This window comes from Lupinus angustifolius, chromosome LG07 (assembly GCF_001865875.1).
Source record: "Lupinus angustifolius cultivar Tanjil chromosome LG07, LupAngTanjil_v1.0, whole genome shotgun sequence".
NCBI lineage: Eukaryota > Viridiplantae > Streptophyta > Magnoliopsida > Fabales > Fabaceae > Lupinus > Lupinus angustifolius.
Window position 1 is genome coordinate 6648422 of NC_032015.1, and position 9650 is coordinate 6658071.

Genomic DNA, 9650 nt, shown 5'->3' on the forward strand with positions numbered 1-9650 from the left:
TCATGCCTTTTGTCAATGTTTCCTCTATATAATAAGACATACTAGATCTACATGTATTATAAAATTGCAATGACTAATATTTAATATTTGGGGTGACATCTAATATTTAGTATTTTGGGGTGATATTTGTTGAAAAAGATAAAAATATATTTAAAAAATGATTAGTTTTTTAGATAAAGGGCAAATGCTTTTTAAATTCTATTTGTATTTTTCTGTAAAAACAGCAATAATTTATTTACTTAAATTATCTTTTTATATTTATCTATAGATCTTTTTAATTAGATAATGATAATATAAATAAATACATAGTCTTATCTTCTTTTATTCAGCTATTTTTTTATTAATAATAATACTTTTCCATTAAAAATATGTAGCTATAATAATTTTAAATTTTAGAAATTCTAAATTAAACACTAAACTCTAAACTCTGACCCATCTTTCAGCGTGGAAAGATTAATTGAAATTAATAATAATTTCAATAAAACTGGGCTTTATTCCCCATTGTTTATTGTATTTTATAAAATAAATAGAACCCAAGCAAAAAAATTCTAGAACAAAAAAAGTAGAAACCATTTTTGGCCTTATAGGAAAGAAAGGTAAAAGCTGCAAAGTTTATCCGTTTTTCTGTGTAGGGAACTTTCCACTTCCATGACAATAGCTCCATAACCATGAAGGTGCAAACCAAAAACAACGTGTAAAACCCACCACTCTCTCTTAATCTTCTAGTGAACCCAAGCTCTAGTATAAGATTTTTGTTTTTCTAATGAATTCAGTTCAAATTGTTTTTAATATTTTTATTTTATCTCCATATGGTATATGGGTGTCTGCATTTGACTATGTTTCAGTTCTGAGCTATTTTTTGTTCATCAAAAATTGGAAATTTTGAGTTTTAGTCGTTTAAGACATTGAACTTTTGCATTTGTTTCTCTACATGGATTGTGGGTTACATTTTTTCTGTAATAATGCTTTGGCTTTGTATGTTTTCTTGTTTGCTGCAGTGTGTCTTTGTTGAACTGATTTTTCAGATCAACCAATGAAATTTTTTGTGGTAAATTTCAAGATAATGTGCTTTCCATTGATTCTTTGTGATTTTGGGCTAATTTGATATTGGTAATTTCTTTGCAATTATTCAGCTATTTTCTTTTGGAGTTCATTACATAAGTTAAAAAGGACTGATTTTTAGGGTATGGTGAGGGATAATAAAAAAGTGTTAATTTTACATTATTTTTGGTTCAAATATAGTTTGACAGCTTTATTTTAGAAACTTGTAATATGATTTTTCATTTCCATTCCCCTAATCTATTTTGTTCATTACTTTACTTTAGAAACTTGTAATATGTGATTTTTCTGTGATATGTTCAAGTCTATGCTAGTGGTTGCCATGCTAAAAAAGTTTCAAACCTCTGATCAATTGCTCGAATATCTTATGCACTCTCACATCTCTATTTCTTCAACAACAAAAAATCAATTATTTTTGTTTTCTTACTGAATGATGCAGGTTATCCTAAGGTCTTAGTCAATCCTTGAAGCGCACTCAGAAACAAAACACAACCTTTAAGGGAAATAGGAAATGTCATTGTTATCAATGGAGTCTCTAGTTCTTCAACTCCATGAAATCTCAGCTGTCAAATTTGGCAATTTCAAGCTCAAATCTGGCATCTCCTCGCCAATCTACATAGACCTCCGGCTCGCTATATCTTACCCTTCTGTCCTCCGACAAATTTCTCAAACCCTCATTTCCTCTGTCTCTAAAACTTCATTTGACCTTGTTTGTGGTGTCCCATACACTGCTCTACCAATTGCCACTTGCGTGTCTGTCACTCAAAACATCCCTATGGTCATGCGCCGTAAGGAAATCAAAGACTATGGCACTTGTAAAGCCATTGAAGGTGATTTCAAAACTGGCCAAAGTTGCTTGATAATCGAGGATCTAGTTACTAGCGGCACATCAATTTTGGAAACTGCTGCACCATTGCGTTCCATTGGGTTGAAGGTCAGCGATGCTGTTGTTTTGATCGATAGAGAGCAAGGTGGGAGAGAGAATTTGGAGAGTAATGGAATCAATCTGCATGCCATTCTGAAATTAACTGAAATGGTGAAAATTTTGAGGGAAAAAGGAAAGGTTGATGGGGAGATGGTAGGAATTGTTATGAGATTCTTAGAGGAAAATCGGAAGGTTGCTGCTATGGTAACTAGAGCTAAGGTGAAGGCCTTGTCATTTTTGGAGAGGGCTAACTTGTCGAAGAATCCGACAGGAAAAAGGTTATTTGAGATAATGGTTGAGAAGGAGAGTAATCTGTGTTTGGCTGCAGATGTTGGAACTGCAGCTGAATTGCTTGAAATTGCTGACAAGGTGAGAGCTTGGTATTTATACAAAGTCCTCAGAATTTTTTTAGTTAATCCATGGCATTTGGTTTGATTTATATACAATGAAGTGTTAGAGAGGGTTCTCCATTTTAACTTTTTTTAAAAAGGTTGAAAATTGAAAGAGACCTGTACTCTGGATCATTATTATAATTGGGATTGTAGTTTGAAGTTTGGTTCTTATAAGTAAATAATTTATCTAGTTTGACTTTTTCCTATCAGGTTGGGCCTGAGATATGCTTACTGAAAACGCATGTGGATATTCTTCCAGATTTTACACCCGACTTCGGTTCTAAGCTTCGCTCGGTAATGTGCTAAAAGAAGCCCTTATTTACCTTTCAGTATAGTAGAACAAACTTTTGCATCCTAATATTGTTAAAATTTGTACACTGTAGCATATATGATATCATTCATTGAAAATAGAATGACAGTGTCTTAAGTTTGACACATGAAAGAGTATTGTGTGATTATGAGCATCATTCTTACTAAGTTTTGAGTAATATCTTGCATTGTTGAAGATTGCAGAAAAACATAACTTCTTGATCTTTGAAGATCGCAAATTTGCTGACATTGGTAACACGGTTACCAAGCAGTTTGAAGGGTAAGAAGACTCAGCTCACCTTCTTTTTGGATGTTGTTTTTTACTTTTTAATGGTTTCATTTCATCCACTTCTGCCCTTAATATGCCATCTTCCTGTTCCGCAGAGGGATCTTTCATATACTGGATTGGGCTGATATAGTAAATGCTCACATTATCTCTGGTCCTGGAATTGTGGATGGACTGAAATTGAAGGTCTATAATTCTAGTCCATAACATTATCTTGACTATAGTCAGACCTAAATTGCTAGTCTGACATGTCTCTTATATTTTTGAAACATATTCAGGGTTTGCCTCGTGGAAGGGGTTTGTTGCTGCTCGCTGAAATGAGTTCAGCCGGTAACCTTGCCAAGGGAGATTATACCACTGCTGCGGTGAAAATTGCTGAGGATCATTCTGACTTTGTTATCGGCTTCATCTCAGTAAATCCAGCATCATGGCCCGGAGCATCCATAAATCCCTCTTTCATTCACGCAACTCCTGGAGTTCAAAAGGTGGCGTGTAGTGATGGTTTAGGGCAGCAATATAACACTCCATATTCTGTAAGTTTCTGCATGTTGTTTTAAAAAATTAACCATGTCCTTAATAAATCCTGACTCTACCAAAGGCTTAACTTGTTCTGTGAAGATTCATTAATGGTTTTGTATCTAACATGCCCCCTCATGCTAGAGTCATCTGGGCTTCAAACGTGAACAAATGCACCAACTCACTGTCCTTTGTGCTGAAATTAATCTTTTTATTAAAAATGGGGCAACATATATTGAAATCTTAAACTACTTGGTCATAGAGGCTTTTTGATACCATGTCAATTGCCAACTCTCCCAAAAGCTTAAGTTGTTAGGTGAAGGCTCATGAATGGTTTTAAAGTTCTATCATATGCATGAAGTACTTTACTTTAACTTAGTTGATCTTTCATTCTTTCAAGATTGAAAGGAATGTTTTGGAGGAAAAAAGCAAAGGGAAAGGAAGAGTGATGGTGAATAGATTGTCAATCTTACAAGAAGAAGGGATTATAATTAACAAGAGTGTTGGTAATTTGACATCATAAAATTTGGTTTAGAACTTTGATTATATTGGGCCATAGATTAGTGGATATTCTGGGGCTAATACCTATATATTATCATTACAATGAAATCATGCAAACTGAATTCTTAGTTTGCTCCTCTTGGCAAAGCTAATTTGCCCTAGCTTAAATACAACAACAGCCATGCAATCCAAGCCTTATCCCACTAGGTTTTAGATTCTTTTTCTTTGGTCAAACTTCTATGCCTGCATTTCAGACCATGTTTCTTTTCAAACAGTAGTTTTACTAGTTTTTTCAGATGATTTTGAAGTCATATCTTTACATTCTTGTGTTTGAAAATGTCATGTTCTTTCTGCCCCTTTCTTCTGTTGTGCAATTTGAGGTCACTGCTTTTGACATTTCACCAAATGGTTTTCCAGGTTGTCCATGATAGGGGTAGTGACATTATCATAGTGGGCCGTGGCATCATCAAGGCAGAAAATCCATCGGAGGCAGCTCGTGAGTACCGCCTTCAAGGATGGGATGCATATTTGGCCAAGTGCGGCTGAGGCCAGTATTCTCACACTAAATGTACGAGCCAAAATTTTGTTTCTGTTGATTATTTAGCTTCATTGGAACCTAGAGGAAGCACCTCACGAAATGGTTTATTTGTCTTCTTGGTGAGAGATGTTGCATTTCACAGTAGCTCTTAAATAACATCCAAAGGGGTTCCTTTTTTATCATTTTCCTTGGCATGTAATTAGTTGAATAATGCATTTTTCAATTTGCAATTGTCAAGAAGTATGGAATCCACAAGAACTGAAATGGATGAGATATTAAGAATAAACAAGCATAAAAAAAGAAATAGGATTAGATATGATAAGATAAGATAAAATAGATAATTAAGATCAGACTCTTGATTCTTGTACTATGCCAAGTTACATGTAAGGTTACAGGACACATACAAAATCATTTTTAAGAAAATACAACCATTATTTTATTAACCACAAACCAATTAATGACAATTATAGAAAGATTCTGAATTGAACTAATACAATTAGATATTACTATATTAGTATACAAATCAAACATCCTAATGTCATTTTTAAAGTATCAAAACTTGAAGTTCACAACATATGCAGCAAAACAAACCTGTAAAAGTAACTTTAATGTTATTAATTGCAACTTGTGTGCATGCAATATTTACTCAATTGCTCTCTAAGTTTCAATCATTGAATAAAAAAATAATAGGTGAAGCACTGTAAAAGGTTCTACATCTCTACTCATAACTAATTAACTATCATAATGATAAGTGGTACAACTTCCAATTCATGTACTTATAAAAGGATTAGCAAAGAGAGTTTGCCTCCAAAATCACAAAATACAATGACATCACCAGAAGATACATATCTCTACAGAAATTACATTGCACTAAAAGCTTTTCAGTCTAATTAATAAGAACACTAGTTGAAGAAACTAAGAAAGGATAATTGCCCTCCAATCACGGTTCAGTCCAAATCCTACCAGTAACCCTTAACTTTAACTCCTTCCGGTCACCACCAGAGAAGAAGAGAGCCATATTCCTCTGAATGATGAGACCATCAAAACTGTCACGGACCTTGCGGTGACTGTCTCGAATGCTTCTAGGCACTCCTTGCCAAACCATTTTCCTCCCATTTCCACCCACCTCTAGACTGTAGCTATAATTCTTTGCCTCGTTATCATCACCCATAAACCGCAAAAAGGCTATGTAGACTGGAGCCGTTCCTAACTGAAAAGCTTCAAAATGTAGACAAAAATACTGACCGAAGCAGCTGAAAACCTAGAAACCAATGTGAAATCCATACATAAGCTAAAACCTTCCATTTGCATAGAATCAAAGCTAAGAACAAAAGGCCACTGTATGGACAGACACCTAGCAATACAAAGACAATTTTGTAAACGAATAGTTCCTTCACAATACAACTTTTGAGATGTTCCAGTATTGGCCAAATGAACTTTCTTGTCCAGTGAAAGAAAGTTCCATAGTAATTGTATATCCTCAGCAACTAATGAAGACAGAAACATGTAAATCAATATATGCCACAAACTACACAATCTACCAACAGTTTAGTGAATGTACCAAGTCAATAGAAAGCAGAGAGAAAGAAGTTCAACAAAACTATACCGTCAGCATCCATGTGGCATTTTCAACTTCTTGTGGATTTGATTTGACATAGCGATGGTTAAAGGTGCTGCCATTGTGCATGTCCACTTTGTGGTCATCTTTCAGATGGGACACCAGGTATGGTATATCACCCATTACAGAGCATTCTGAACCAGCATATGGACAGGTATATGGTCTATATGCACATTGAGATTCATGTTTCAGCTTGCTGTAATATGGATATATACCGATGCACCCAAAACCTTGATATTTACAAGGAAGTTCCAAAGATGCAGCCACCTTCTCCAATGCCAGACATCTTATATTGCCAAGTTCATGCCTACAAGTCGGGCACCGGTTATGGACCCTGGGTTTGCAACCTGAGCATATAGTGTGACCATTTGAGCACTGCACTAACATGGAAAAGAAGTTAACTCAACTTCCAATTAAATATTTTGGAGAATATTCAATTAAATCAAAGGTGAAATCACATATATAAAATGCAATAGTTATATATCTTAATTGCAAATATATATATCATCATATTGAACGCCCAAATTTGGCTTCTAAGTTAAGACATGCCTCAAAACCAATGTTTCAGTTTACTTACTATGACAACTACTTCTCAACTATTGCCAAATCTTGTTGATAAAAGCTACATTTTTGCAATTTGGCCATGGCATTTTTATATTACTATCGCATGCTTTCTCAAGAACAGAGAAAATCAATAATAAATCATAAACCACTATCAATGCATAAACAACCTGGTGGATTGGAGGGTACATGGCATTCAAGCATACAGGGCACTCTAAGAGCTCACGAACACTGCTTGAAACAGTCCCATTAGGTTTAAGAACAGTTTGTGTTGGATCATTCACTAATTCACTAACATCTGTCAACTCTTCAATTTGAGGAGGATCAACATCAGAATGGCTCCGTATATCGTCAAAGAATGGATTGCTTGATGCCATGCTAATAAAAGCAATCACCAGCAGCCCTCTGACATGTAAGTGGGAGAAAATATTTCATTTGAATCGACCAGGAAGCCACTAAATTCAATATATAGTAATTCTTTACTTTCATCATACAATCAACATAGCATAATTAGTAAGTAACTACTCAAGCTCATTTCTTTCAATAAATGAATTTATTCACAAAGCAATCAAACTATGAATACTGCTTATCTATGGCAAATCTACCACCTCCCCGTTATACTTCCATGTCAAAGGATCAAAGACGCATCACGGTACAAATGACAATGCGCTGAGCAATCATTAAAACAAATACCACTAACACTCATAGTGTTAAAGCCAGCACAATCAAAACATGCATTGCCATAATAACGTGAGCCACTTATTTTCAAAACTGAGAGTTTTTGCATGCCATTATTACTGACACCCCTTAATCCAATACAACAAATTGTTCAAGCAAATGAAAAAAACATCGGTGAACAAAGACAAACAGACACACAAACCTTAAACAAAACAAACTGTTTCATCCCATCAGATTATTAAAACCCTAACATTAAACAATAAAATTCATCATATTACAGATCAAACCCACCACAGATCTACCACAAACACAGATAAAATCTCAAAGGAACACGGTAGATGGTGCCCAAATATGTAAAAAAAAACGAAGCTTTCACCATCCATTAAATAAAGAAACATTTTTTTGAAGAGTATGATAGAAATACCAGAAATGAATGATTGAATTGATCAAAAGGCCATTAAAGAGAGAGGAATGAAATGAAAATTAACAAAAAAAAGTGGTGGGTGGGGTTTTTTACAACAAACTGTAATAAATGGGCACGAGTGCGCTTCTGCTAAGTGGTATCAACAAATTTCAAATTAAAGGGTTTCTAGTTCTAGAAGAGAGAGAAAATTTTCTCGATAAGATACAAAATTCTCGTGAAAATACAAATGAAGAAAAAGGTTCCAAAATTTTGTAGGACCCATAACCCTTGATTTCCTATTTTCCTTTGAAATTTTGTGGCCTTTTGCTTCTCCTCCCCTACTCAAACTTCGTTGGATTATTGTTTAGGTAAAAAACTAATTCCTTTTAATTATATGATTGTTTTTTATAATAAATGTTGTTGTTTACACGAATTGAATTTTTAACTTTTGTTATTTATCTAAGAATTTAGTATAATCTTATACTATTAGATTAATATCTTATTGGTGTTGAAGTACTTTGGTTAGGACAAATTAATAATTCTATTTTTTTTTTGTTTTTTCTTCTTCATAATAATAATCTTGGTTTGGTGGTTTGGTTGGATAACATTTGTATTGATTTTTTTCCTTCATGGGCTTGATGGCAATCGACATTTCCAAATTCTATTTCAAGAATAATGTACAATATCAACCAAACACATCTAGCATTTTTTTTGGACTCTTGTAAGTTATTGTATTTTGAAAAATCATATAGTAATGATGTATAAACAGTACTTGATAGTAGTACTGAAACTTCACAACTTCAACCGTGAATTAAAATCATTTTCTTGTTAAATTATTTTTGGAATTATTTTTACAAGCAATTTTTTTAACTCTGACCTAGTTTTAAATTTAAAGATGTGAATCATGATGTAGAGAAGTTATATAGAGCAGTCTACATTTTAGGAATAATATTAAATTTTCACATGCATACTTCACTCAACTGTATATAACTTGTCTTTATTATGTAATGTAACGAATTCTATATCATTTTTCAGTTTAACATGTAACTAACTTTCAAGAATTTGCTCAAATTATTTGAAAGTTCCATATATTTAATTTAAAAGTTATAAAGTTATTTTAACCTAATTAAAATGTATTAAGTAATGACAACAATTACGAGTGTAACAACAATAATAGAGATGGTTGCGTGACAATGATGAAGATAGAAATGATTGCAGTTGTTATGGCAATGGTGAATTGGTGATTCTAAGCGATAATAGTAACGATGATGATAGAAATATAGTGATTAAGTGGTAGCCTTGACACGATGGGTTTGAGGAGGGGCATCAACAATGACAAGGAAGCAAAAGTGATGTGGGGATGATGGTAGAAATTAGCTTATTAATATAAATCATTTTTATTGTAATTTATGTTATTTTTTGGTATAGAAATTGAGCTTAGACTATTCAGTTTGGTCAATTGATTTATCTGTTTTTAAATGTTCTTTAAATTAATAATCATATACACATTAACTCATAGTTTACATTTGTGAACAATTACCTTTGGAGGATGAATGCTAAGTATTAATGTGAAAAATATTTGCATTCATTACTCAAGTTTGGTGTGAAAAATAACTCAAAATCAGAATGAATATTGATATGAGTGATAGGAATTGTTTATATCACCATATTGAAACCAAGAATTATCTCATTTTGAAATGTATTTTTCTTTGAAGATTTTGGCTCATATTACTGGTCTTCAACTCAAGTATTCAGATGGTTAAACCAGGGTGCAAGACAAACCGGTGTCATTATACCAAAATTTCCAATAAAGTCAGGGTTGAAAAGGAATAAAACAGAAACAAATCTTAAAACTTTTGTCACA

At 33.4% G+C, this 9650-nt stretch overlaps 2 protein-coding genes across 6 annotated transcripts; one reads left to right on the top strand and one right to left on the bottom strand.

Annotated features, from left to right (window-relative positions):
* Positions 563 to 4615, top strand: LOC109352052 (uridine 5'-monophosphate synthase-like). 2 transcript variants are annotated; one of them, XM_019593839.1, is made up of 7 exons: positions 563 to 674; positions 1499 to 2353; positions 2587 to 2670; positions 2883 to 2965; positions 3070 to 3157; positions 3250 to 3504; positions 4406 to 4615. In XM_019593839.1, the coding sequence occupies exons 2-7, from the start codon at positions 1571 to 1573 to the stop codon at positions 4532 to 4534; spliced, it is 1422 nt and encodes a 473-aa protein (XP_019449384.1). In that variant the 5' UTR covers positions 563 to 674; positions 1499 to 1570; the 3' UTR covers positions 4535 to 4615. The 2 variants fall into 2 exon arrangements, with proteins under 2 accessions (XP_019449384.1, XP_019449385.1); XM_019593840.1 differs by having other exon boundaries at positions 581 to 694.
* Positions 5220 to 8019, bottom strand: LOC109352054 (E3 ubiquitin-protein ligase SINAT5-like). Of its 4 annotated transcripts, none has more exons than XM_019593842.1 (4): positions 7808 to 8019; positions 6876 to 7110; positions 6133 to 6519; positions 5220 to 5787 (listed from the first exon to the last, which is right to left on the bottom strand). In XM_019593842.1, exons 2-4 carry the CDS (start codon positions 7080 to 7082, stop codon positions 5467 to 5469), a joined length of 915 nt encoding a protein of 304 aa, XP_019449387.1. In that variant the 5' UTR covers positions 7083 to 7110; positions 7808 to 8019; the 3' UTR covers positions 5220 to 5466. The 4 variants fall into 4 exon arrangements, with proteins under 4 accessions (XP_019449387.1, XP_019449388.1, XP_019449389.1 ...); XM_019593843.1 differs by having other exon boundaries at positions 7586 to 8019; XM_019593844.1 differs by having other exon boundaries at positions 7901 to 8016.

What these genes read in the sequence shown, in the direction of transcription:
- LOC109352052 (XM_019593839.1), top strand. Translation starts at nt 1,571, where the DNA reads ATGTCATTGTTATCAATGGAGTCTCTAGTTCTTCAACTCCATGAAATC. An exon ending in TGCTTGAAATTGCTGACAAG is followed by an intron (nt 2,354 to 2,586) that starts GTGAGAGCTTGG and finishes TTTTCCTATCAG; the next exon opens with GTTGGGCCTGAGATATGCTT. An exon ending in TGGATGGACTGAAATTGAAG is followed by an intron (nt 3,158 to 3,249) that starts GTCTATAATTCT and finishes AAACATATTCAG; the next exon opens with GGTTTGCCTCGTGGAAGGGG.
- LOC109352054 (XM_019593842.1), bottom strand. Translation starts at nt 7,082, where the DNA reads ATGGCATCAAGCAATCCATTCTTTGACGATATACGGAGCCATTCTGAT. An exon ending in TGTACCCTCCAATCCACCAG is followed by an intron (nt 6,520 to 6,875) that starts GTTGTTTATGCA and finishes ATGTTAGTGCAG; the next exon opens with TGCTCAAATGGTCACACTAT. An exon ending in ATGCCACATGGATGCTGACG is followed by an intron (nt 5,788 to 6,132) that starts GTATAGTTTTGT and finishes ATTGGTTTCTAG; the next exon opens with GTTTTCAGCTGCTTCGGTCA.